This window comes from Zosterops lateralis, assembly GCF_965231275.1.
Source record: "Zosterops lateralis genome assembly, chromosome: 1".
In the NCBI taxonomy this organism is placed as follows: Eukaryota; Metazoa; Chordata; class Aves; order Passeriformes; family Zosteropidae; genus Zosterops; species Zosterops lateralis.
This window is the reverse complement of record NC_139762.1, coordinates 94,486,026-94,511,337: the sequence shown is the minus strand read 5'-3', so window position 1 is coordinate 94,511,337 and position 25,312 is coordinate 94,486,026. Positions and strand designations below refer to the sequence as shown.

At 36.0% G+C, this 25,312-nt stretch overlaps 1 protein-coding gene across 2 annotated transcripts in view; it reads left to right on the top strand.

The window, feature by feature from the left end:
• ZNF407 (zinc finger protein 407) overlaps positions 1-25,312 on the top strand; it is a 334,832-nt gene that overhangs the window by 19,188 nt on the left and 290,332 nt on the right. For both annotated transcript variants that reach the window (XR_014590699.1, XM_083867457.1), the window contains exons 2-3: positions 7,369-12,201; positions 18,068-18,182. Coding sequence is in view for 1 of the 2 variants with exons in the window: in XM_083867457.1 (XP_083723583.1) it covers positions 7,413-12,201; positions 18,068-18,182 (4,904 nt within the window). In the remaining variant the exon portion in view is untranslated. The remainder of the gene's footprint in view (positions 1-7,368; positions 12,202-18,067; positions 18,183-25,312) is intronic.

Sequence of the window (25,312 nt, the reverse complement as noted above, 5' to 3'; positions counted from 1 at the left end):
TTTGTTACCTCTTCAGCCAAAAATTCAAGCAACTCTTTTCATCTAAGCTTCTTGAAGAGGCAGCAGATAAGGAAAACAGGGTGCACAAGAATGAGAAGCATGTCCATAAATACAACAATTACTGCATGCATTCTTTTCTTGCTAATTTAACTGGTGATAAATGCAGTAGCAGTAGATGACAAATATGTCCCAGGCTGTGATGGTAGAGGCCTCTTGTTGCTTTCTGTATGAAATGGTAGTTTGGAGCAAGGGGCCAACAAAGCCCCCTTTTTTGTCTTTTGGATTTAATTTTGAGCAAAGGTTGATGGAAATTTAGTAAGTCTTCACAAATATTAAACACCAGAGTAGCCCTCCAGGAAATTCAGACTTTTTATGTTTTTAAAGGAGGAAATAGGGCTTCTAGGACCAGGTTTCTAGGGTAAAATTTACAAGAGGCAATTTACAAGTAGCAGGAGTTACAACTTGTATTTATCCTTTGCTGCCAAAGTTCAGGAAAAAGTTAAGACTTCCACCATTTTTTTCAGGTGTCAGTGATAGTGCCTTTGTCCTTCTCTGATGAATTCCAGTATGGTCTGCTTTACTTAAGAGGGTGCTACAGCAAACACTAGAAAGGGGTTAAAATTACATTTTACTTTTTGCTTCTCTCTAGTTTTAATTGGTGTACTTGGTGAGAACTGTATCTTGCCTGAAAGCTTGCCATTTGGAAAATTCCCACAAACCACAGAACTTCTTGTGTATGGGGAAAATGGTATTTCTTTCCTGGAAATTTCTCTCCTGGATCTGATAAACACTCTAAAATGAAGCATTTTGCAAATACTTAGAAAGTGCTTTTCATCCATAGATATCACAGTGCGATATGAATGCAGTCTTGGACCCTCTGAAGCTTTTATTGAATTTTTAAATTGCTATTGTTACATGTATGTCTTCTTGGGAAACAGTCAGAATTCTTTGATTTTAAAATTCAAAATATAGAGACAGTCTTAAATTTTAAAAAATTGAAAATACGGAGGTTATATAACAAGTTTTAGGAGATAGTAGTGCATTTCCTCTGATTCTCTGTCTTGCACATACACTCCAATTGACTGCACTTGAAATGAGTGTGTATCTGAGTGTATCTTTTTTGACTTCCTCTTCAAAGCTGATCTAATCAGTGGTCCCCGCTGCATTTAGCAGCATTTGGCACTTTCTGAAATGAGTGGGTGACAAACTAGGGAGCCTTTGTGTTGCCAATTTCTGCCCACCTGGAAGGACTCTGAGTGGTTTGGAAGCAGAAGTAAGTGGGATGTGTGTAGTATTGCAGGTGCCTTTCCCTGTGATGCTCTTACAGTTTTTCCTGGTGGCTGTGAGAAAATGAAGATCATGGGTGAAGGTAACTTCCCATTTTCAGTGATACACAGGGGGTGATTATCAGTTTTGTTTTTTTTTTTATTTTGTCACTTGAACGATTCTGGATAAATCTATGTGGAAATTTCAAAGTCTTTCATCCTGGAAGTCTGCAGCTTTTTGGAAGTCGCCTGTGCAGATTTTGCTGTCCTGGGAAAGTGGCGGCTTTATGTGAAGAACAGCAAAGCTCGAAGTTTCAGCATTTTTGAGCTGCAAGGGAAAACAAATGTTTGTAATGGATATCATCAAACTCTCCTTAAAAAAAGGTCATCTTCCATTTGAATCGACAACCATATTGTCTCCTGTATTACATTATTGAGGAGACTGTTAGCTTGGATTAGTCTGTCTGAAGATAGTGAGGTAACTTTGTAAGGCCATAAGACAGACGTATGGTTTGATTTAGGAAGGATGTTGTGCTCCTGAGAAGATGCTTATATGACACAAAGGTCGTATGTTGAGATGAGTTGTTAACATGCAGTTTTGTGCAGGCTATTTAGGGAGCTCATTAAAATGATTTTGCTTCATTGTATCCATGATTTCATTGAAAGAATTAATTATCTGAAAAGGGGAATTTTTACTGGAAAAAAAAAAATGAAACTCTGTTTTCCATATTTCACATCTTTTACAAACACTGCAAACTGGGCATTGAGTACTTGAAGACAATAGTACTGTTAGAAGTGCTCTGGAAATTCTAATGCCAAGATTAGCATAAAAAAAAAAAAAGAAGTAAAGTTAGTACTTGTAAATATACTTTTTTTGTGTTCTTCTGTACATACCTTTTCTCTTAGCATATGACCAAAAAGAGAAGTAAATAAAAATCGTAATGACCATCAAATTAAGAAACTTTAAAATTTACTGCAGGTTTATTGATCATCGCTAAATTCCTTGTCCTTTTGATCTTAATTTAAGGTTACTACTTTCTAAATTTCATCTGAGGATTAGAGCAGTGCAGGTCTTACACTGAAAAGCTTAACTGCACTGTCTCCACCTTTTGGTACAATAAGATATTATATACTGTTTTTGGATGAGTGGTAAAAAATTAGAACACTCAAATCCAATGTTCTCTATTTTCATCAAAGAAAACAACTTCTGTCTACAAATGACTTATGCTTGTGTATAGAATTGTAGCAGACACTATGTCAATATAAAAAAAGCTTTGAATGAAGAATACAAAAGTGAGTTGTTATCAGGTAAAAAATGGTGGTGGCTGCTCAAAAAGTGCCATTTCCCCCCTTTTTTTGTATGAATTTTCTACTTTACAAATAGTGAGATGATGCTGAATTGTGATCGTGGGATGTCTTTTAAATTAATTTAAATATTGAAACAAAACCTCCATGATTCTGATGATTTGGACACCCAGTGGATGAAAGGGGAGAATCTGTAGTCATACTGGTTTATGTCATACAGCCAAAATATTACGTATTATACACTTGCAACTTAAAAATGTGCATCTTATACATTCTGTAAGGATTTGGATATTTGGTGTGTGCAGATGTAACATATGTAACAGATATTCTGCTTTTGAAGATCTTAAAAACATGTTTTACTTCTTTCAGATATTCAGAAAATTATTGAAGAAAAGCACTATGTTTGAGCACCTATTTACAGTAGAACTACTGAGCTCAGCTTTTTCTGAGCAAAAATTTTCAGGCCACAACAGGTTTCTTTCCAAAACTCAGGAACAGCACCGTGCTGCAAAGAGCCTTAAAATGCATTAGTTAATGTATGGCTGTCTCCAAGCAGAAGAATTTGTTAACCTGAAGTTAATGTGGCAAATTAATTTTTGGTCATATCCTTTAAGGATCTGTTCAGCTATACTTGATTTATATGAACATTAACAAAAGATTTATGTTACAAAAAGTCAACCCACTTTTGAGTTAGAACAGCTTCATTTTGAACATCGAATATGATGTTAAGAGAGCACTGTTTGACAGAACCAGCTTTTAAACTATGGAAATATGAGGATTTGACTGCTGTCTGCTTAGCTTGGGATTGATCCTGTGCTGCAGTTTTCTGCTGTGCTGTACCTGGTATTGCCACTGGTGCAGTCTTGGAGCCTATATAAATACATTTTGGTTTATTTATGCAATACTTTTTAAGTGGTTACATATTGTTGCACTTTAAGCACTTGTTACTTGTAAAAACGTTTCCAGATGATGCTTTAAAAGATGAAGGTAGCATGAATCACAAGAAGGTTTACATCTTGCATTGATTTCGGTCTTGTTGGTCCACAAATAAGGTGGTTCAAGAGCTGATCTTCCCCATCCTACTGCTGTACGTGTTTGGCAGCATTACATTGCTATCAAAAGGTTTACTTGATCACACTAATGAGTAGGAGTTAGATTTAAGCATACGCTTAAGGTGCCATGGCTTTAGAGGGTTACTTGTTACATATAGAATGTGTTCTTAGATTAGGTTAATAAAATTCCGGATGCTAATTGTTGGCTTGGGATGATGATCCCTGTGCCAGACTAAGGTTTGATCCAAGATTAGTTAGGAAAAAGAAACCCATTTGACCTTATGCAATCGCTGTCCAAACTTTGAGGGCTGTTGATACCTTTTCCAATGCATTGATTTTTCTAAATCACAATACCAACTGCAGGATAGCCCTTAATTAGTGTGGTGGCTTCTTTGAGAGCAGAAGTGAATTGGTTTAGGCTGACAGAGGTTTAGGACCACTAAGATTTATGACCAGCTTGTGCTTTGCTACTGTCCTAGTACCCTGTGGCAAATCTGGGAAGGAGTTTTTGGGAAAGAAGCTTATAGCAGAGGAAGTGCTACAGGCTCTTTTTGTCTAGAGGCAGCTAATGGTATGCCAGATGCCTTCTTAGAGTAGTGATAGCCATTCCTGCAATATATCTGTGCAGGAAGGAGCCCACAGCTGCATTTGGGTGTGAGGCACTCCTCTGCCGTCAAGGCAGCTGAGGTGTGTGCTACTGAAACTGTGTTAGAGGCACAGCAGTGTGGTCTGAGCCGAGGCTGTAGCGGGAAGAAGCAGAGACACAGTCCAGTGCTGATCACGGTCACTGCAAAAAATCATGTTTAAGTGTCTATCAGAAGATGTCCTACAGGCAGCTTTAAGAGAGAGCTAAAAGAAATCTGAGGCTATTTAATTCCTTAGATTTATTAGTATAAGGGCAGTTTTAGAGAAACAGCAACTGCCTCATAGTTGCTTTCATTCATAGAGAATATTTTCTGGATTTTGGTTTCATGCAGTTGCAGACTCCTATGTAGTGATACTTTGCCACAGATTATATGGAAGTGGGATGGAGGCAAATGTAATTTTGGGAAGGATGTGCAGGGATAGATTATTTTCATGGAAACTTAGATGTGTGGGAGTGATGAAGTTGGTAAAGGTATATCATTACCACATGTTGCCACAGGTAGCCTGCTGTGCAGCTGGAGAGAAATTGCCTTGAAAATGCTCACTGCTTGTGAGGGTAGATGTGAGGCTGTTGACTTCATTAGGAGAATTGCTTGTAAATGGAACAGAGTGCAGTCCCTGTCTGCATGCTAGAAGTTTGTCATGAAATGAAGGCAGAGATAAGAAATGAGGCAGGAAGTCTGGTTTAAGGAATCTTAGCATATTTATATTGCACATGTGATTATTTTAATTTCATATTGAGTTTATTGGCAGCACCTGTGAGATTTATGTTTTGCATTTTTCACTTTTCTAGCTACTAGGTTGTAGTTCTTACTACAAAAAGCTTACAAAGATAAAACAGAGGATATATGTTTTTTTTTTCCTAAGCACTAGAAAAATCCATAACTGGTGCAGTTGAGTGGGAGATCAATTTGGACACCAGAACTGGGATTGCAGTCTGAACACAGAGCAGGATGAACTTCTATTGGAGAGTTACTGAACAAATGCTGAGAAATGAGGATAAACCTGCAGAGACTGTGTGCAGATATCAACCATCTTTTTTAGGTGTGTGAGTGGCCAGTGGAGATGAGCTGAGTTTCTGGGGGAGTAGCAGAAAAGGACACATTTTTGTTGGTGGAGAAACCTCTAATTATCCCGATACAACTTTTGATAGTGGAAATGTTCAATGCCAGTATTAGTTCACTGCTGGACAAGTTTTCTGATAAATGTTATGGTCTGAGGGGAAAGTATCCTATAAAGAAGATGGAGAATTGGTTTGAGATTGCAAATTGTCTTGTACAGCAAAGGAAAATCTGCTGCTTTTCCCCAGGCTGTACAAGGGAAGAGTGATCAGGTCTCAGTGGTGGGCTGGGAACCTGCTGTGGAGGTGCAGCAAGGCAAAGGACCCACAGCTGCTTGTTTAAGGATGGGCTTGTGACACTCGTCACTGAAGTAACTTGGTATTTTGCATTATATAAATAAAGCTGTGCTGCAGTTAAACCACATAATTTTCATCTGATCTTTCTTTTCTGTATCCCAAACAGATAACTCATAACCTTTTCTGGGTAAGCTTGCACTTCAAAGGCTTCATCTGGTCCTGCTATTAATTGCTGTTGTGTTTTTGAACATACTAACAGCGTGCTGACTTACACCAGCTGAGAATATAGCCCTGACTGTTTTCCTTCTGACTAATTGTGATAAGTTTCCATTGTGGTTTTGTGAACAAAGGAGAATAGTAGTGCATAAGAATCAGAAAGCAACATTTAGGGGACAATATCGTGATCCTCCGGAGGGCTGTTGTGATCTAGTGGTGGTTATTCTCTTGCTATTTAGTTATAACTAGCTTGGTATAGATTTGGTCAATGCTTCAGCTCAATGAGAGACCTACAGTTAAAAACTGTTCAATGTATGCAACTAATGTGCACTCAGTTCCTTTAGGGGCCTTCCATAAATTATTCTTAAGCAGAAAAACACTTTTTTACTTCCATGGGTAATAAGTCCAACTGATTTGAATTTATTTTCTCAGTTTAATACTTTCTGACTTAGTCCTCAAAATTAAGCATAATTTTTTTTTTTTTTTATACCATATACTTGAATAGTTTTTGTATCTTACGTTATCTGTACCAACATTCCAATTACTTAATCTTGTCAGGAAGTACTTACAATTGTGGTCATGGCCTCATTCAATGGGTAACTGAACAAAAAACTGAATACTTGGATCTCCAGCAAATTGATGTTTAAATCATAGTGTAAAGCACATAGATAAACATTTAGTATTTAATCATCTGTTAAAATGAAATGCATTTTCAATTCTCAGTCGCTTCATATCAAAATGAAAAGGTAATAAATGTCAAGATTTGATTTCACATCCCCATCCCTCTTATAAACTGTGTTGGTAGCGTCAGTTTTCTAGTGGCGGCAACTTCTTTGGAGCACGAGGGTCACACTGGGCAGCTGAGCAAAAGCTTTTGGTAACTGGATTTGAATGGTTGGAGTTTGTGCTGGGTCTCAAAGGTGCTGCCCTTCTCGGCACTGTTATTTCATGACTTTTTGTTCCTCCCTCCCTCCTTCCCAATTGGGAAATGATGTTTTAGAGGATATTTTAGGAATGATGGGAAGCTATATTTTCAGCATATTCACAAATGGAACATGGTTCTATTTGTGTTTTCCCTCTTTCTCTTTAGCAGGTAATCTAAGCAGAGGAAGGAAAGCAAGGTGCATACTTAAAATATTTAACATTTATGTTGGCTTTGTTTTGCTTGTTGCAGTCATGATTATTTCTCCTGGGAACTTTTAAATTTGAGAAGCTGATTTTCTAGTTGTTAGTATTTTGTGTCCTAAATATACTTCCAGAAGCAAAGGTCATATTTGTCTGCCCAGGTTTAAAGCATGTAGAAGATTACTTGATTACATAAAAACTATGAGATATAAGTGTTTGCTCACATGGTGCTCATCACAGTGAGAGCTCTGTAACTAGAAGGTGGTTTAGATACCATGATGAAATAGTTTCCTCATATCTCTCATTGGTTTTAATTTTCTGTATTGCATGGGGGTTTTAAAACTTTATTCTTTTAACCTTTAAGTTTGCATAAAAGACTAATAACAACTTTTTGGTTTTGTAGGTGCTAAACCAAATGATCTACAACTGGTAATATCATAGTTAAAAATGGATGGGGAGGAGAATAAGGAGAGAGATGATGTGGATGAGAATTTACGACTTGAGTTGACAGAAAAATCCCCAAGAAATACATCAGGAGAAAATACTGGATGTGACTCTCCATCTCAGCAGAAAACAAGGCTTACATCGGGTGAAGTGTTCACAGACCTTGAAAAGGAGGAAAGAGAGAATGGCACAAACAAAACAGCACTGTCAGAATCACCAAACCTGGATGCTGTTGAAGAAGAGAAACCTGAAAATGTCTCCAGGAAAAGAAAGCTGAGTTCTTCAGAAGATGTAAAAGATAGTGGAAGGAAATTGCAAAAAGTTTTAGCTGAAGAAACATGTGGTATGATAGCTGGAGCTGTTAAGAAGGAAGGAGTCACCAGTTGTCCTGATGGTGACGTATTTAATTCAGATATCCTGTGCCTTCGTTACAATTTCAGATGTGCTGCTGATGATGCTATATTGAAAATTCACAAGGAAAATAAACATTCACAAGAGGTGTCAGCTGTTGTTCCTGATAAATTACATTCTTCAGAAGAAATCAGTGTTGTCTGTGCAGCTGGAAACATAGACAAAGACCCTAAAGGCAAAATGAACGATCAATGTTTACCTTCGTGCTCTGATAAGGAAAAACATAAACAAGAAAGCCTCTCTAAACCATCCAAAGAGCAAACACGCCCTCACTGTAGTTGTGTGGGTGAGTGTAGTTCGACGTCGCATATGCATGTTAAGCGAGATCGTGAGAAATCCAAGATATTTTCTTGTGATCTTTGTGGTTTTCAGAGTGCTGAAGAGAGTCTCCTAAATTCTCATTTCCTTGGCAAGACTCACCTTCGACGCCAAAATCTTGCTGCACGGGGAGGCTTTGTACAGATATTGACAAAAAAATCCTTTAAAAACCAACAATCTACTGGAACCAAAGAGAGGAAGGTCAGGGCAAAGCCTGGGACCAATAAATTAAAGGCAAGAACTGCTGATGGAAAAGAATTAAGTGTTTGCAGTGCACTGAAAGGCTCAAAAGTAAGCTTGTCTAAACAAAATAATGGCGGTGAACTTGTTGAAATGATACCATCTTCAAATACTCTCACCAAAAAAACAGATACTACGATGGAAGTAACGTTGCTTTCTTCTAGTACAGAAGGAAATGATAAAGTTCATACTGAAAAACCAGAAATACCGGGACCATCAGAAAATATCTTACAGAAAACAGAATCCCTTCCAACTACCAAAAAGCTACTCAGCAGTTTACACAGGACAAGGAGACTTGATAAACTGAAACACAAAAGAAATGTTTTCTTGTTAAGGTCTTCATTTGGACAGAGTAGGTCTTGTAGATTAAAAAGGCAGGTTAAAAGAAGATACAGCTTGTTGGGGAATAGGAAGAGACCCAAATCTGAAACTCAGAGAGTACATGAGGAACCTGTCTCCAGCATACAGCTTAAACATGATGAATCAAGCCCTGTGTCACATAGAGAACTAGAAACAGATGCTAAAAGTAATTGTAATATTGCTGTAGAAATACAAGATCTTACTGAATGTAAGCCAAATACCTCTTCTCCTAGTGCTGCAGAAGCTAAAGATTCTGAAGTTAAACTTACTGCTGATGATGGTGCTCTTCATAATTGCATGGATTGTGGTCATGTTTTTCATGACCAAGAAAGTTTGGAAACTCATGTTGCAAAGCTTCATACAAAAAGGATCCAATTTCATTGTCAGATGTGTAGCTATTCCTCTGGAGTCAGGGAAGACATGAAACAACACTGTCAGGACAGTAAACACCAGATGGGTAGTTGTAGCTTTAATTGTCAACTTTGTTCGTTTACCAGCTTGAGTGTGGTCAGCCTTCAAAGCCATATGAGTGAAGCGCATAACATGTCCCATAGTTGTCCAGCTTGCATTCTTTTTTTTCAGTTGGAAGAGGAGCTGATAAATCATCAAAAAAATGAGAAACATGGTGGTTCATTATTTCAGCAAGCTACTCCATTGAGTAACAGTGAGCAGACCTTGCAAGTGGTACCTTACAGTGACTCAGTATTGAACAATAGCCAAAGACTTGCAAAGGAAATGGAATTGTCAGTGCAAGCAAAAACTCCAGATTCTTCCTTCATAAATCATAGGAATGAACTAAAGCATTCTGTTCTGAATAAAACCCAATTTCAATGTAAAAAATGTTTTTATAAGACAAGATCTTCCACAGTTCTTACAAGGCACATAAAACTCCGACATGCACAAGAGTATCATTTCCTTTGCAAAGCATGTAATCTCTACTCACTGAGTAAGGAAGGAATGGAGAAACATATCAAAAGAAGCAAGCATCTTGAAAATGCCAGGAAAAACAACATTGGACTACGTTTTGAAGAATGTATTGTAAAGGTTTGTGTTGGTGTTGGTGGCATTAAATCAGTGGTGGATACTTCCATTTCTGGGAGTGGAAATACAGAGTTGGATAAAGAAATTGTACATGTTTCATCCTCTTCAGTGGAAAACATATCGAGAAATAAGGATTTTGTTCCACTTGAGCAAAGGATTGGTGAAAATGAATTGGTTTTAGCTGATGCATCCAGAGGAGGGAAACCTAAAGGTACTATTTCTAGGACTTGTATCCATTGTGGCCTTTTGGCCTCCAGTGCTACAAATTTGACTGTTCACATCAGGCGAAAGCACAGTCATCAATACAGCTATTTATGTAAGATTTGCAATTATTACACTGTTACCAAAGGAGATATGGAACGTCACTGTGCAACCAAAAAACACAAAAGCCGCATTGAAATAGAAGGATGTGGAAAACAGAACTCTGAGATCATCGTTAGCCCTGAAGGAGGTAATTTTGAATCCATGAGCAAGAAGGTTAACAGCCCCATGATTGCCTTGCCTGAACATGTTGAGGATGGTGGCCAGTCATCAGATTTGGAAAATTCTGTCTTAGACAATCAGGAAGTTGAGCAAGGAGATGCTGAGTTAAAAGCTGCAAATGCCAGTAGGCTGCCAGATTTGCAGCCTGCTGGGAATCCATTGAATATAAACCAATGTGTGTTGCTGGAACCAGCGACTGCTGCTCAAGACTGTGACCCAAGCTTCCAGAGAAGGGCCACGGGTGCGAATGGCAACAAGTGTGTACACTGTAGCTTCGTTGCTCATTCTGCTGCTTCTTTAGAGCTGCATGTGAAGCGAAAACATACAAAACAATTTGAATACTACTGCATGGCTTGTGACTACTATGCTGTTACTCGCAGAGAGATGATAAGGCATGCAGCAACAGAGAAACATAAAATCAGAAGAGAATCTTATGTTTGTTCTTCTTCTGCAGAGGAAGCAAATACAGCAAGTATCACTAAAGAAGGCACCGCCTTGCCTCAAGAGGAGCACCATCACAGTGCAGGAGAATCAGAAACCCTTTTAGACGAAACAAAGTGTGCCAATGATGCATCACGAGATGATCATATGAGTAGAAGCTTTACTGAGTGTACTGCCTTAAATGAAAATACATCTCCAGGAATCTCTAAAGATGCTAGTTCCCAAAATGCAGTAGGAGATGAACTTGATAAGAAGTCTAAAAGTGGAGAAGAAAACCCTTTTTGTGAAGGATTCCAGCAAACTCCTCAGAAAGGTAAAGTTGTTGAACTTGTCAAGGAAGTACCAGTTAAAGAAACAAGTACTTGTGAGGTGCAGAAAAGTAAGCATGGTCAGGAGCTGCTCAACTCAGGTGAGGATTGCAATGCAGAAAATCAGAATAGATCCAGCAACACAAACTTCAATTCAGAAAAAGATATAGAGAGCTTGGAAGAAAATAGTGAAAACCCAGAAGCAGAGTGTAGAGACAAAGACAGTCTCAAAAAAAAATCACTGAAGAAAAATAACCCACTTATGCTAAGTCTTCCAGAAACAAGTAGAGCAGTAGAGCAATCAAATTTTGCTGGAAACACTGGAGAAACAGTACAAAATAGACATAGTTTAGATAGTAACAGAAGTTTCAGAGAGGATCCTACTGGAGAGGAGGAAGAAGCCCTTATGGAAGCACAACATGAAGCTGAAGTAACTATAAATAACAGTGTTTGGGAGGCAGATGGCTCAACAGCTGAGGGTATGCAAGAAAGTAGTAATGAGGCTTTAGGAACAGTTATCAGTGCTGATGGTAAAGGAAAGGCAATGCAAAATGTTGGCAAGTTTGATTCTTCTATAGTGAGGTTAAAAAGTCATCAAGATGGGGAGGCCATTGACCATTCTGCAGAAGGACAGATGTCAGGGGCAGTGAAAGCTAGTGAGCTCACAGTGAAAGCAGACACTTCAACAACTGGTGGGAAAAAGAAGAAGTCAGAAGGAATTTCCCTTGGGGAATCGACGCGTATTCGCTGCGATGACTGCGGTTTTCTAGCAGATGGCTTGAGCGGACTAAATGTTCACATAGCCATGAAACATCCTTCAAAGGAAAAACATTTTCATTGTTTACTTTGTGGAAAATCATTTTACACAGAAAGCAACCTTCACCAGCACTTGGCCAGTGCTGGGCACATGCGAAATGAGCAGGCGAGCGTGGAGGAGCTGCCCGAAGGAGGTGCAACATTTAAGTGTTTGAAGTGCACGGAGCCTTTTGATTCAGAGCAGAGCTTGTTTCTCCACATCAAAGAGCAACATGAAGAACTGCTGCGGGAAGTCAATAAATACATTGTTGAAGACACTGAACAGATAAACAGGGAGAGGGAAGAGAACCAAGGCAATGTCTGCAAGTATTGTGGGAAGATGTGTAGAAGTAGCAATTCCATGGCCTTCCTAGCTCACATCCGTACCCACACAGGTATGGAAACACTGTTGTTGCAATTGGTCTCTTTCAAACAGAGTAAATCATACCATTGGTCTTTTTCTGCTTGTTTAGTCCTTTAATATTTCTTACGAACTGGCATTTGTATTGCTTGATGAGCCCCTGATGAACTTAAAAATTATTTGAAAGGGTATGAAAATACAGTGATCAAAGGGCAGAAAATGTAAGAACACTTAAGTACAGTCACCCTTTTGCTTTTTCTTTCATATAGAGAGATTTTCTTCCTTTTAATCTAAATTGTAACCATTGATGGGTTCTTATATAATGAAGCAGTGGTGGTTTGAGAGAACAAGTAGCTGTTCTTTCTAACTTTCCCTTCTGTGCAGTTGTTTAATATCCAAATTGTTCATTTCAATTAAGCAAAACTTTTCAGCATTACATAATGCTTCAGAGTAAGCATTGGATATTACATCATTCTTAAAGAAATACCAATAACAAACAACAAGAGGTTTTTGTAGAAATAAGTTATAGCAGTTGGAATTGGTCAGCCTTTTTGGAAGGTGGTATACAGTTGCACAGGGATGTAACATCTGATTTAGTTTCTATGCTGATCACACTTTAAATTCATTTTTATGTTTAATTTTAAGTGGAAAATTTAAAAACATTTCTGTAGAAAAATGCATAAGCTGCAGTTCTAAATTTATGTAAAAATTCACTGCGATGTTTCTATAAACCTGCCATACATTCTTTATTTTAAATAGACAGCTTTTCTAAATCACTGAGCTCTGCTTAGACAAGTGGTGTCTCCATGGCTGAATTTATGAGTGGATTTGAATAATAAATTCACATTTCAATGAACATATTTTCATTAAAACTGTAAGGTTTATTTTACTGTACTTTTAAATAATGGCTTATTATGGAAGCTATAGTTTAAATTCATGCAGTATTTGAAACTTAGTGCATGGTTACAAGGAAGAGAACAAAAAGGTAAGAAAAAATAAGCATAAAAGAATGATAATTCCTGACATAATCCTAAAATAGTTTTGTAAGTTTTTTATGAAAAGGCGAGGGCGTGACTGGACAACAAATCCTAAAAATTAATCCTGGGGAACACGGACATTGTATTTCAAACCTTTCAAAGTATTTTACTATAACTGCAGTATTCATGTATACCAATAACTCACATACTTGGTACTTTCAGCATTACTTCTGTCCTGTCAATAGTGTAGTTATCTGTATTGCTTCAGCTAATATCCAACTTCGAATGCAGTGTTAAGTCTTTAGAGGGATGCTCATGTTCACATGGTCAGAACAGCTGTATAAGCCCTTAATATGCCCTCTTACGGCAGATAAAACTGAATAAAACTAAGGGGGAGGATGCTAATGGAGCACTCTTTAGAATTCTTTATGCAACTGTCTGGTCAAGACATGTTGCTTATAATTGATGTGTCCATTACTTGAATTCTCTTGTAATTATAGTCAATAAGTCTTGTAAATGTGTTAAAGCTCACTAAAAGCATACAAATTCAAGAACAGAGTAAGGCTAATAATTTAAAATAATCAATGTGGGCATTTCAGCACTTAATTTCCCTTGTGTGTTGATAGCTGATCATTCTTAATCCATTAAGATTTATTTAGTCGTTTACAATGCAAAATAGGTTTGCACTGGTCACTTGTGCCATTTGAAAATGTCCACTAGGTTAAGTGCAGAATGTAGTCCATTAGTCTTCCTTGACTATATGTATTAATTGCATTTAAAATCAAGTTAATGTGGATGTGAAAGTGAGGTAACTATCAATATATGACAAAGCAACCCTACTTACATAAGTTACATCATTGATTGTAACATTTAGTAAAAGTTAGTGTACTTTTTAACATCTTGTGTGTAGGTCTTATCATGGAGTATATTTTTACTCTGCTTTTGGACAGTACTAAATATGCAAAGCAGTGAAAAGAATGCATTTAATTTTGCAAGTAATTTTTTGGTGCAGAAGTATAGAAGGGTTACAGAACAGAGCTTTATCTGCAACTCTTTCTCACTGCAGCTTGAAACAAAACGTTTTTCTTATGCTTTGCTTATTCACATAAATAATAATGTGGAGACTTTGTAAATATTAATGGAAAGAAGGCTTTCTCTTCCAATCTGTATTTTTCTGTTTGTGGTTTTCTTCTTTCTTTTTTTCCTATCTGTATCACAGTGGATGCAGTTTAATAGCAAACAAATATGTTTAGGCTATTGGGAGTGGTGGCAGAGGGAAATGACCTACTGCACCAACTGTATGTGCCCTTCTCGTGACATTGGTGAGGTAAAGTCCACCATTTCCAGCTTCTCACCTGTCCCAGGCTTACAACAGGTACATAAGACCACAGCCACACATTTTCCTATTTATTGTTCTGATTATATGCTTTTAAAGAAGTCTTTCATCAGCACCTGGATGTGCATAAATAGGTTTATATACATGTGTATGTATTGTAACCATCGCCAACTCCTTTCCTTACTTTTAATTGAGTAATCAGTGATGATTCGGGGTGGTGGAGAGAAGGGAAAGTTGCAGAAAGATACAACTAGTAATTTCCATTAATAGAAAAATAATGTTTCAAAATACCATTAAATAATGTAGGAGATTTTCACATTGCAAATGAAAGGGAAGCTTTGCTATAGAGGACCTAACAAGTAAGTCCATCACATGTTGACAAGTGAAAATGAGGAAGTGTAAAGAAAAATAAAAGGAGTAGTAGAGGTGGAAGACTTTTAGTTTGCAGTTGATGGAGGTCCCATAAACTTAATTAACAATCAACATCTGAGGAAAAATCACCTGCAACCCCATCATCTTTGTTTCTTTTCTCATCAGACTTCTCAGTTAATGGCAGTTGTGCCCAATGCAGGTATGCTGTATTACTCCCCATGTCCTAAACATAGGAGGAAATGGTATGGCGGCATTTCATGTGGCTCTGCTGACTTTGTACTGGGCCTAAGCTACAAACACAGTCATGCCTGCAGGTGCAGGTCATGTTGCCTTTGAGTGGCCTAAAGCTGTGACAGTGAATTTTTTCTTACAGCTTTGGGTCTGTATTGTCCTAATGTAAAGCGAGTATTATGAACTCAAGTCTTTTTTTTACAAAACAGTAGAATGGTTTATGTCTGCCTGACCTGAACTCTCAAATTTAATCTTTTTTTCAATTTGGTGTAGTGATGTTGGTTTTCATTTGTATTGTTGTTGTGTTTTTGTTTTGTTTATTGGTTGGTTTGTTTGGTATTCCCCCAATTCTTAAGAGCCTTATTGTTTCCTGCTGCCATCAGAAAATGTACATTTGTTTTCCATGCCATAACTTGTGAGTAAAGTAGTTTGGTGGATTCTTTGGCCTTTTTTGGCCTTTTTTGGCCATTTTTTCATCATCATGAAAAGACGATACAGTGAAAGCATTTTTCTCTTTTTTTTTTTCCTGAGAACTTAAAGCCAAATGTGAATCCAGTGGTATCACAGTTTAAAGCTGCATAAGAGAACCACTGAAGTTGGTGATAAGTATGGCTAAGAAGTGGTTAAATGTTTTACATTGTTTCAGACAGCTTTATGGCAAATGCGATTTTTTTTTTTTCAACCATTAATTTAAATCTTAGTCTAATGTCTTCATTTTTAGTATAAAATTTTGGGTTGTTCCATCCAAGAACGTAGTGGAACAAATTTGGCACCAGCAACCTAAAAGAGAGATACACTGCTTTTGTTTCAGGTGATAAGTACTGACTGGAGCCTGCCAGCACTTGAATTTTCATGGCGTTTAAATGGAGATGTTAACAGATATTCAGCTCTGGGTCTGAGGAAAAAAAATCAAAACCCCTCAAGGCCTCAGTGATTTTTGGATGAGAGCAGTCAACGGAATAATACATTTCTGTATTGTCAGCACACTGTAGTCACGATTGGTCTGAACTTGAGTTCTTCACAAAGAGTCATGTAAATGGAAAACAGCAAAGGTCTTGTATGGAAGCCCTGTGGGACACCTGCAGTAACAGAACGAGGAACGAATTTACAATTTAATCAGTAGGAGAGAAACTAAGGGAACATAGGATAGAATCCACATGGCATTTGAATTCTATGAGAAAAAAACCCCGGTATAAACATCAATAAATTTTAAAAAAATCCTCTTCACCTGTGGCCTTGTTGTTATTCATTGTCCAGCTAGAGATCATGAGTTAAAACATCAACTTTTAGTGGTCTTTCAGTGCAAAGATAAGATTTTTTTTTTTATTTGCCCATGTTTCTTTATGGTATGCAGTGTTGATTTAAAATGTCATCTAATTAATGATTAATTCAGTTTTATCAGGATCATTGAAATAAACTGGTTTTTTTGCAGTGTGGTGGATAGAATGTGATTCCTGTGAGCTGCAGTCTGAACCTGCTTTTGACACTTAAACATATAAAGCTGACTAGATGTAACCATTGAGGTGCTAAATATATTTTACATCTACTTCCAACAGTAGAAATGGAAGTATTAAGAGATCTGGCTTCATTGTCATTGAACTGTGAAATATTCAGCCTTGTCTGCCTGTGCTTAGTACTGTTGACTTTTTTATTTCAGTTAGAAAATTAAAATTAAATGCTTCATTTTTCGTTAGCTTTTGAGAATTAAATTGAAATTTAAGACTCTAAAAATTTTTACGAAGATCCTCAATTTCACCAGTGGATTCTTGGAGGATATTCTATTTTCAAGGGCAATGCAAAAAAGTTCATTAATCAAGTATGATATAATGCAACTTTTTTCTTATCAGAGCTCTTTATGTATATTTATTAAAGATCTCATATTTCATATTGTGCTTAACTGTATTGGAAGAAATACTTCACAAAACATGTACTAAACATAATATGGAGACTCTTTGACCATATTGTACTTACTTTTAACTGCAATTTTATGATTTTGATTTATTGATTTAAGGATTTAGTGGTCAGAAAATTGGAAAGTGCTTCTGGAATGATGTTGCTGTGTAGTAACCTGGGGACTGACATATGCCCAGTTTAACTATATCAGTAAAAAAAGATAGTTTTTCCATCATGAGAGATGGTCACTAATGTTAATTAAGATAGACAAATAAGTTGATTTTTTGCTGAACTGGTGTGGTACAAGAAATAGAGTGATACTTTTTCCTTAGAGAAATAATTTCAGAGTTCTTTGGTCTGCAGCAGACATTTAATATTAAAGTTTGTTCTTGAAATAAATAATAGCCAAAATGTCAATACTTCTGGTTTGCAGAATAATCATAAATTCTTGACCATAAAACAGTCATAAAGGCATAATATTTTATCCACTGTATATTCATACATTGCATGCCATTACAATAGCTAGGTGATGAATCATTTGCTCTGTGTGACAGAACAAATCTGAAATACCAATGCTAATGTGAAATCTATTCAAAGTTGGAAGACTTGTAATATTATTTTACTTTAAAAATATTTGCTAAAAACAAAACTACATTTTGCAGTTTAAACCACTACTAGGCTGCTTTAAGATCATTACTTGAATTTCAGCATTTTGGGAAAGATATAGAAGAACTTTTGCTGTCTTGTTGAAACGGTATTTGCCTATTATATTTTTGTCTAATTTTAATATATTTTGTGGGTTTTTAAGAAAGAGACCAGATTAAAAGTTGAGAGTTTTTTTCTGTAATCTTGAACTTGAGGAAACTTTAATGAGTAATGTATAGAATATAATACATAGAATATACTACCTGTGTCCTGGGAGTTATAAATTTATGTACCAGACACTTTTTTTTATTAGGCAAAAATCTCAAGCAGGTTAAATGTGGGATAGGTTTTTAAAAGGTTATTTTTCCTCAGGATTTTTTATTTCTTTAGCCATGGGTGATATTTTATTCTAATTCAACTCATATCTTATGCTAAATTTTACTTAGGATCAAAGCCGTTCAAGTGCAAGATATGCCACTTTGCAACAGCTCAGCTTGGAGATGCCAGAAACCATGTCAAGAGGCACCTTGGGATGAGGGAATACAAGTGTCATGTCTGTGGGTGAGTAAATTGAAACAGTTTCCACCATGGTTAACCAGGAGAAGAGCACAGAATATGCATTGTTTCAGAATTGAAAACTGTGATGTGAGCAAGAGTGGCTAAAATTATGCATGCATATCCTCCTTTCCATTGTTATGGTAAATTCCTTAAATACAGTTATGACATTCTTTTCCCACTTCTAATCCTGCACTGAAGATGAGCAATTTTATGGGCTACAAGGTCAATTTGAACCTGTAATCTGTAAATTGACTAAATTATAGGATGTTCATTCACATTGCCAGGGAGAACTGTAAATTCCATTTAAAGACATAAAAAATATATAATATAGACTTTACTGTGTGGGGTTTTTTCTTTTGCTATACTGTTATAATTTTAGTACCATTAACAGATTTCTGGACTCCATTAGGGTTTTCATTCTTTATGAAAACAAAACAGAAGACAGATTTTTCAAACAAACGGATCTAAAATATTGCAGGCATAAGACTTTTCAAGTAAATTGAAGACTTCTATGTGTGCTTGTGTTCCTGTTTGTTACCTAAAAGATCTTGTTTTTCTTTTAACAAACGTTATTTTCTTAGAAGGATCGTTCATAATGTTTAATTGTCCTTCAAATGTGTTGCATTTAATAGGAGGCATTGAGACTCCTTAATGCAAAACTAATTAATTTAGCAGAAATGTTTAAAAGGTTTTAAAATGCCATGGCATATATGGTACATCATAGGACATTCAAAGTTGGATTTTAATACCCTAGTTCTGATTAAAAATATATTTTAATGTTATTATGCTGAAGAAATTAACTAATATATGCATCATATAAAAACATTTTACGCAAACCTGTGTAACCTGCTATAGCAGTCTTATGGCTAATGTGTAGAAGAGCACAGGTTCAATTAGATGGTGCAGTGCACATATGCAAGGTGTGGTGTTATGTTGGGGATAATATTCAGCAGGAGGAGATTTTTTAGCCTTAGTGTGCCAATCTACTGCAGGACAAAGTGAGTTACACATTTTAGAAGACAAGTGGACCTTCAGCTGAAGATGCAGCTGAGTGATTTTCACTGATTCATCTCTGTTTGTCAAATAATTTTGCATGCGGCATTATGAGATACTTTGGATGGGTTTACTCACTTAAGTAATTAATTAATTGCTGATTTCTTGAAATTAGAAAAATGTATGAGCCCAATTCTTAAGCCCACTGTATATCAGTAGTAGAATAACTTGTGCTACTCCTTATTTTGAAGCATAGTTAATATGGACATGGTAGGGTATTTTATATTTTTTTTAAAATCTTACTTGCTGTGTCTGATTTATCAATTGCAAAGAATTTGACATGGAAGGTAACTAAAAACTACAGATCAGCGGAAGTGTTTAGCATAGACTGAACTCTCTTCCTTAGAAGCAAATGTCCACAAACTCGACATTGGTTGTTTGTTCAAACAGAAAAATCATCATATTATTTAACTATTTCCTTATAAGAGGAAAAGCAAAAAAAAAAAAAAAAAAAAAATTCAAACCAGCTAATATGGTATCTTTTACAAAAAAAAAAAAAAAAAAAAAAAAAAAAAAAAAAAAAAAAAAAAAAGAGGAGAATTAAAATTATTGGGATTTGGCACCTCATTTTTTCAAAAACCCATTCTGTCACTTCAGGATTGACATGTTTGACAGAACCTGTCTCAGAAATTGCACAACTCTTGGCTGGGATTCACAATAGTTATGTGAGAGAGAGATAGCAAAACGTGTATGAATGATTTAAACTTGGGATTGAAATGGTAGTCACTTTCCTAAGCTGATTGCCTACTCTATGTTGCTGACATGTCATACCTGGTAGCCAGGGGGGTACTTATTTTCCATATTTGTGTATTGTTAATTTTCATCAGCAACATAGAGCTGTGCTATTTATATATGGCAAAACAACTGGTGAGGAGACATACGCCACAGTACCCCATGCTTACAAAAATGTGATTTATATCCCTGCTTAAATAATCATCACATCTCACTTAATGTGCACCAAAAATGTATTTTAACAATCATATACTAACACTGATTTATTTGGAAAAGACATTTTTGCACTGTAGCTAGCAATCTTGAAGAATTGACCAGGATTTGAAGGAGGAATGACCAGAGCAGTTTGAACCATAGTTCATATAATGAATATGCCACCTTATATGTGGGAAAGGAGAAAAAAGTATTAATAGCTTGTGCTGTATTTGTGCTCTTTTCATTGAAAGGACTGGGTAGCGTGTTGGTTAAAAAAATAAAGTATCAACATAAAAAAAGATAAAATTGCTAGGATTGGCTATCGGATTAGTGGCACTATAGAGCATTGGTACATTAACACCACTGACAATGTCAATTCATTATCATTGATGGCTAAATAATCTTAGAAATGCTCAGTGGACCTATTAGTTCCTGAACATAAGCAGCTCATGCTGCATTTCTTCATTAGCTTTAATTGCTATAAATTTTACCTTTTTAAAAATCATGCTTTAAAAGGTGAAGTGATCTTTCAGGAACATTAACTCTGTAATTTTGTCACAAACAGAAGGTCCTGCACTATGTTTTCTTTTCTACAGTAGTTAATATTCTATCCTCTGACTTTTAGATTCTCAGTAATAAGCCCTCTGCTAGTTGTGAGGATAAATTGTGTTTCAAAAGCTTTTGAATCTGCTTGGGCAGTTTTTAAAGGTGAAATGTCAGTGCAACAATCATGGTATGGTCTCAAAATAACATGTTTTTAAAAAACAATTTTTTTTTAAATTTTGGTCTTTAAAAAAAGGCAAAAAAGAAAAAAGGCAAAAAGCGTGTTTTTGGTGGAGTTGTAGGAAGGGTTTGCTGTGTCTCAATTTTCCAAGTGATCCTCATATTTACATGCTACAAAGTACACAATATATAATTCAGCTAGTTGTTGAAAAAGGCAGTAATTTTGCTGTGTTGTTTTATTTTTTTTTAATTGAAGTTCAGGGTTTGGTTTTCTTCAGCTGCACAGCAGAAACTACGTGACACAGAAATTGGACACCGCTAATGTTTTAACATTTGGAATAAACCGTCTGCTACACATTGCCTTATTGCAGATCTGTATTTGTTTTCTTTTCCATACCCATGGCTGTAAAATATATCCCATTATTTCAGGGATAATATCCATTTTCTGTGGGTATATTTGAATTTCATTTTTGAAAGTCTGACTCTGAAATTCGCTGATCACCTGGGTTAGGTGGGCAAATCTTGGTTGCCCAGCATTTAAAATTTCTGTTTAATTTGCCTGATGAAAGGCTGTGAAAAGGCTTATCATGCACTTTCAAGTTTTATCCCTTAGGTAGGAGGTGAAAAATGCATTGTTCTGTAACTGAGATTTTGAACAGAATTTATAGGCAATACTTGATTTAAAATATGTCTATTATTCCTTTGCCTTTTTATTGCCTTTGCTTTTAGAAACAGAATTTTGTGGTATGTAGTTGCATGCTTAAAGTAAGAGTGGCTGCTTCCTTCTTATTTTTTTTTCTCTTCTTTATGACCACTTAAAAATCGATTGAAGAAGATGGGTATAAGGTAGGTTTGGATTGTTAGGAAAATTTTCAGTATTTAAAATGTGTGCATAAACATTTTTTTTACCTTCCTACATATTGAAAGGGCATTTGTAGCAATGTCTTTATTATGTTTATTACACAGATAGTATTTAATATGTAGTAGTCAAGTGTTTTGAGAACAAAAGTAAGCCTTTCTAGACACAAAGGAATTTGAAGGGGGTCAAAAAGATTCTATATTTTTTCTGTATCTTGCTGGGGTAGTTATGTCTTGTAGTTTTTTATGGTTTTTTTTTTTTGTTTTTTTTTTGTTTTGTTTTTTTTTGTTTTGTTTTGTTTTGTTTTGTTTTGTTTTTTCTTCTTTGTTTTGGTCTTTTGGTGTTGGAGGTATTATCTTTTTTACTTTCTGCTCCTTAGTTCTGTATTTGCTTTGAAACTCCTTTTCTCAATTAATTCTGGACATATCATAGGATGTTCTGATAAATCAGTGTGTTGCTAAATTCAGTTATTTCTTAAAGCCTCAAAGAAATAAGCTTTGGGTACAGTTACAGTGTCCCAAAGATGGAAATAACCTCACTTCTGCTGCTGTTGTTAATGCTATGAGTAATTCAGAGATTTGTATGAAGTTCAGTATCTTAATGACACTGGTTGCTTGTAGAGTATCTAAACAAAACTACTCACCTCTATTGAGAATAGTGACTAATAGATCTTTGTTCTTGATAGATAAAGATGTGCTTTGACCAGCTGCATTAAAAAAAAAATAAATTGACTGTACTTCTGTTTGTTGTTTCTGAAAAATATTCTAGATTTACAGATTTTTTAACTGATTACTATTAATACAGGCTACTTTTAGTGAGAGGCTGCTCTTAAGATTGCCTTTAGCAAGCAAAAAAGACTTATTCATAAATTTATTGGTAAGAGCAGGAAAAACATATTTTCAAGGATGCCTTAATGTACTGTAACGTAAATTAATTATTTATACTTGTGCAGTTTGGGAAATCTTAAATAGAAAGTTGCTACTCTAGTAAAACTATTTTTGTGTGGTATTACCTAGTTTTTGTGCATTAGAAGGGATCTCTGTGTAGATGATTATAATGTCACTTTCTGACCTTTGCAGCTTGAATAATTGTAAATCATTGCTTCATAACGTGTCAGAGAATGTCTGTACTAGGGAATTAAATGGCAGAATATAATAGACCAAATTATTGCCTGTCATGTTTTCAACAACACAGTTAGTATTTGAGTTACACTTAATCATTACGTGCATTAGCAACTTCATTGGAATCCAGCTTCAGGCTGAGCATGAAATACATTACATTATTTAAACCTCTAATGGTAGAAGTCATTTATTTGTGTTGAAGTGTACAACATGCAGAGTTTCATAAAGCAAGGAACACTTGAGAGCTTAATTTATCCAAATCAAAGTCTAAATGCAGATAAACACAAGTGGCAAAAATTAGTAATTTTTATAGTCTGGAAATATTTAAAAATACATGGTTGTGGGTAATTGTAGGCAGCAGGAATAAATTAAAATCACTATTTTTAGTCAGCTCTGAGAATTAAAACTTTTATATCTAAATAATCAAATGCATCATGAAATTGCATTTTTGAACGAACAATTAATTATACACATCATATCTACAGATGTGTCCCAACAAAAAATATATATTTAGTGCAGCTGTTTAGATCAGAGATAATTGCATGTGAAGTGACTGTTCCAGATCCAGCTATTCTTAGTTTCTCTATCTGCATTTTGCCATATGACCTATCATATACTTGTGTCCATGTTCACTTTAGTAAAGAAAAACAAAGTGAACCTACATAACAGCTTTCCAAATTTGCATATGCTTTAAAGAAATTAACAATAAAATGCTAGAAAAATATACAAAGTGAGGTAACGTATGTGTTATGTTGTATTGCCATTTTTTGTTCAGCCATCTTATCATTTTGTTGGATGTACAAACCTGACCTTCAGTACATAGTTCCTCTTTTTGCTATTAAAGAAAACTGCTTGAAGTGGGAACAATTTACTTTTATTCAGAAAAACTCCCAGCACCTTTAAACAACTGGTATAGATCCCAGGATGTGTTGTGCAAGAGTGTCCTGGCCTGGAAATCTGCCATGGAGTTGACTGCAGTTGGCTAGTGGGAGACTTCTGTACAGGCAGTAGAAGGACTCTTCTATTTGAGACTGCTGTAACGATACAGAACAATCAAGACCAGCTTTCACCCTTAATAAAATGAGTTCTTAACAATTTGTATACTAAATGAGATTATAATAATGATTTAATTTTGCTTGCTGAAGAGACGAGGTATGTAAGGGACATACTTACATTGTATGTTGTATTTGGAGATACATAGAGCTGCATAGAGTCCAATTCAATGCACTTCCAAATGGCAGCTATTGAGATGCACAGAGGTGGCGTGGCACCTGTAATTACTGCATTTACAGACATACATTTTTAATGTTTTACTTTCTTCTAGATTGCTTTGATGTCCAAGACATGCACTCCTGCTAAGCCATAGGGCACCTCACTCTGAACACATCCTCTGGCCATGCAGGGTGGTTTTCTCCCTTTCTGGGGGTGCAGGCGTTGTGACTAATGGGAAATAGTCTGATAGTGCAAACACTGGTGTTTAACATTTAGTGCTAAGGCAAGCAGTGGTCCTAAAGTTCAGTATCCCAACTGAAAAAGAGACTTCTGTCCTTATCATCAGGATATAGAAGGATTGGCCCAAAGGTTGGGAAAGATACTGTTAAAAAATGCCATCTGTTGGCAGAATGAGGTGGGAAAAAAGTTACCTCTGTTTTGGTGACCATGAGAAGAAGGGGGATGAGAGTTGTTGCTGGTGTCTGGGGGAGAGGTTTGCTTGATTAGAATTGTGATTGGGTTGTTTTGTCAGTAGGCTGAAGTAGCATGGTTTGGATTTATACCCAGAATTCAGAAGACTTGTATTTGTTTCATTTTTTGTTTGAATCCTTTGTGTGTAGGAATTGCATCAAGTTCCTAATTCAGCCGTGTTTTTCCTTGCTGCCTTTAATAACTTTACTTTGAAATTCAGAGGAAAAGCAACTGACCCTAATCTTTATCAATGAATAATTCTTCCTTTGTACTACAGGGTTTGGTAAAAGAATTGGAATGTTACTCAAAAAGGAACAAAATAGATTCTGATTTATGTTTTATACCTTTAACTTTAAGTTGTTGGAATGCCCTCAGTTTTAACCAAAATTAATCTAGAAGAATTGACTGCTAAATCAGTCTGTTGAAGCATCTTGGATTCTTTTTGTGTCCAGTTTTACTTCTCTCAAATATATTATTGTAACGTAGTTTCTTCAGTGGTTATTGCTCAATTCATTGGAACTCCCCAGAATCTCAGAGGATGCAGTGTGCAGTGCATCCACATCTTCTTTCACATTTAAATTGTCTGTTTGAAAACAGACTTAACTTTGTTTTTCTTTCCAGTGATTTTTCCTCCTGTTTGCACTGTAATGACTGGAAATTGGTTTGCGGAGTTTAGTACAAGCAGAATCAAGCCGATAGATTTTAGGCACTTCAGGGCAATTAATCTTACTTTCTGTGTTCATTACAACCCAGGGCACCTTCTTGAG